The sequence below is a fragment of the Austrofundulus limnaeus genome, unplaced genomic scaffold, assembly GCF_001266775.1.
Source record: "Austrofundulus limnaeus strain Quisiro unplaced genomic scaffold, Austrofundulus_limnaeus-1.0 Scaffold975, whole genome shotgun sequence".
In the NCBI taxonomy this organism is placed as follows: domain Eukaryota; kingdom Metazoa; phylum Chordata; class Actinopteri; order Cyprinodontiformes; family Rivulidae; genus Austrofundulus; species Austrofundulus limnaeus.
In genome coordinates this window covers 158,621-161,098 of record NW_013953377.1, presented here as the reverse complement: position 1 = coordinate 161,098, position 2,478 = coordinate 158,621, and the positions used below count along the sequence as shown (strand labels likewise).

Below are 2,478 nucleotides of genomic sequence, written 5' to 3'. Positions count from 1 at the left end.
CTTCTTACTCGTGAGCGCCCCCTCTGGTGGGGAAACTTTTTTCAGGGATACAAACTTTTTCAGAACACCGGTAGCCATTACAGACGAATATGTGTTTGTTGTTGTTCGAGTAGCGGCTCGGTCACACACTAATGTCATTAGTTTGTTATCATTACTGAGCTGCAGGAATACTTTTTACCTTTTTTCACATCATGTCTCCTGCCTGGATCTGTTATTATCTCACTCTGAAGCACAGAGGAGTGTCAGAGGTGAGCTCGTTTCAACTGATTTTTAAGACGCGTCTCATTTCCGGACTCATGCATTTTGTGAATGAAGCCGAAATTTCAGTTAAAATACATAAGTAAAAATATTTATCCGAGTATAATACCCCCAACTTTATGGATGATTTTATGGATTTAATTGTACATATTTTACTTGAATAAATACGGTAGTTAGAAAAGATTCAGAGTATAATCTAGGATTTTTTTACTTATTAGTAGACGGTTAATTTTCAGTGTCTGATCAGAAATCAGTGTTTCATACAATTATTTAATTTATTTGTTTTCGTTGCATTAAAATATTACAGATTAAACATATTTACATCAAATTATCCACAAAATATCCACAGTTGGACCAGAACTCAACTTATTATGGGAATAGTTCTGCTCTCATTAGATGATCTGAGGCTCAGAGCTTTTAGAGGAAAATAAATGTTAAGACAAACACTAACACCCTCCCTGAGGCAGAATCTGAGGCTGTGATGTAACACAACATACATGTTTAGTGTGGACACACAGAGACACACCAGTGTGACTCACCTGACTTGTCCTGCAGGTCTTCCAGACGCTCGTCCCTCTCGATCACCTTGGAGATGTTCTCCTGCATCACATCGATCACCTCGTCCACCTGCGACTGCACCCTGAGGACACGCTGGTGTCACAACACTGATCTCATGAAGCTTAGTATCAGTTGTGTTGTGAATAAACTAAGGGCTGTCAAATGATTAATATTTTTAATCTGATTAATCCCAAAGTAGCTGTGAATTAATTGTGATTCATCTTAAATTTAATATACATTTCTATTGCATATTGATAAAATAAATTATTTGAGTTATTAATTAGTTTTTAAAGTTTTTATTTAGAAAACAAAACTGATGCTTAGACATGATTTTTTGAATATAAAACAGGACCTAAATATGCTCCAAACATATTTGAGTCAGTTACATTTTGTGCAGAATAATGAGGTTAAATCAAGAATTCAAGGATTTTCATTCTAAATGAGAACTACATGAGGAATGAAAGATAGATAATAAGGTCACAGCTGTCAGTAAAACATAAATAAATAAAATAAAATAAGCCACAAGAAGATGAAAAGAAAAAAAACTGTACATAATGTGTTACACATGGAGTTTTTTATTTATTTTATTTATTTAACCTTTATTTATGCAGGTAAACTGTTTGAGAACCACTTCTTATTTACAAACATGACCTGACATGATGCACTGAGTGCATTGTAATATACAAACCTACATATTCAGCCAAAGTTGTAAATTTTAATCGCAATTAAAACTTTTAAATCTATGCCCATGCAGCAGTAAAATTAATCAGAGTTAACTCGATTAATTCCACAGCCCTAGAGTAAACATATTGATGCTATCTCTGAGTACACACACTCCTCAGTGTGTAAAAACAGTTTGTTTKCTGGCAGACGTCTTTGCTTCCAGCTCGACTGGAACGATGGTGTAAAAACAGGCGGCGAGTGAAACCCTTTCAAAATGTGAGGGGGACATGAAAGAGCAGGGTCCAGGTTCAGACAGGATCCCACATGAAAAGCCCGAGACATTCCTGGGCTCTGATGGCAGCAGCTGCTTTGACATGCTRACAACAGTGACACATTTCAAGCTGTGAAGTGTGAAGGAACAGTGGGCACCAGAGGGTCTCAACAAAGACCTCCTCTGTTCTCTGTTTGCCTCTGACTGCTGGTTCAGATGAAACAGAGCCACCGAGACGCCCTGCAAACATTCCACAATGACCTGCACACGACAGGCCCACTCAGCCACCACCCAGCCCAGCACTGCAGGTAAACATGACACTAGCTGTGTTTCCATCGCAAATGTGCTCAAAACTTTGTTGATATTCTGTTAATGTTGAAAAACACAGTTTCACAACTGCAGTGTTTCCATTAAGTAAGAAATGTTATTAAAGTCACGTGAATACGTTTGTTCTCATGATAAGTCATTACAAACATGGCAGCGATGGATGTAAACACATAGCATGTTGCTACCACGACACTAGCGCTCATCATCAGAGGAGATGTTGGCTGCTTATCGAGGTTTTCGAGCGACAAGCCCCTTATACTTGGGAGCGGCTACAAATGCTGTGTTTTTAGGAAATTGTAGTCGGTGAGTTTACTATTACAACTGCTTCCTGTTATCTTCTTCTTCTTCATCTTTTTCACCAGTAGAAACAGCCGGTTGTTGATCACGTGACTCCTGTGATG

At 38.2% G+C, this 2,478-nt stretch overlaps 1 protein-coding gene across 1 annotated transcript in view; it reads right to left on the bottom strand.

Moving 5' to 3' along the window:
• vamp4 (vesicle-associated membrane protein 4) overlaps positions 1 to 2,478 on the bottom strand; it is a gene marked incomplete in the record, with an annotated part of 26,239 nt that overhangs the window by 8,971 nt on the left and 14,790 nt on the right. Inside the window, 1 exon segment of the mRNA XM_014029927.1 lies at positions 798 to 898. Coding sequence (XP_013885381.1) covers positions 798 to 898 — 101 coding nt within the window.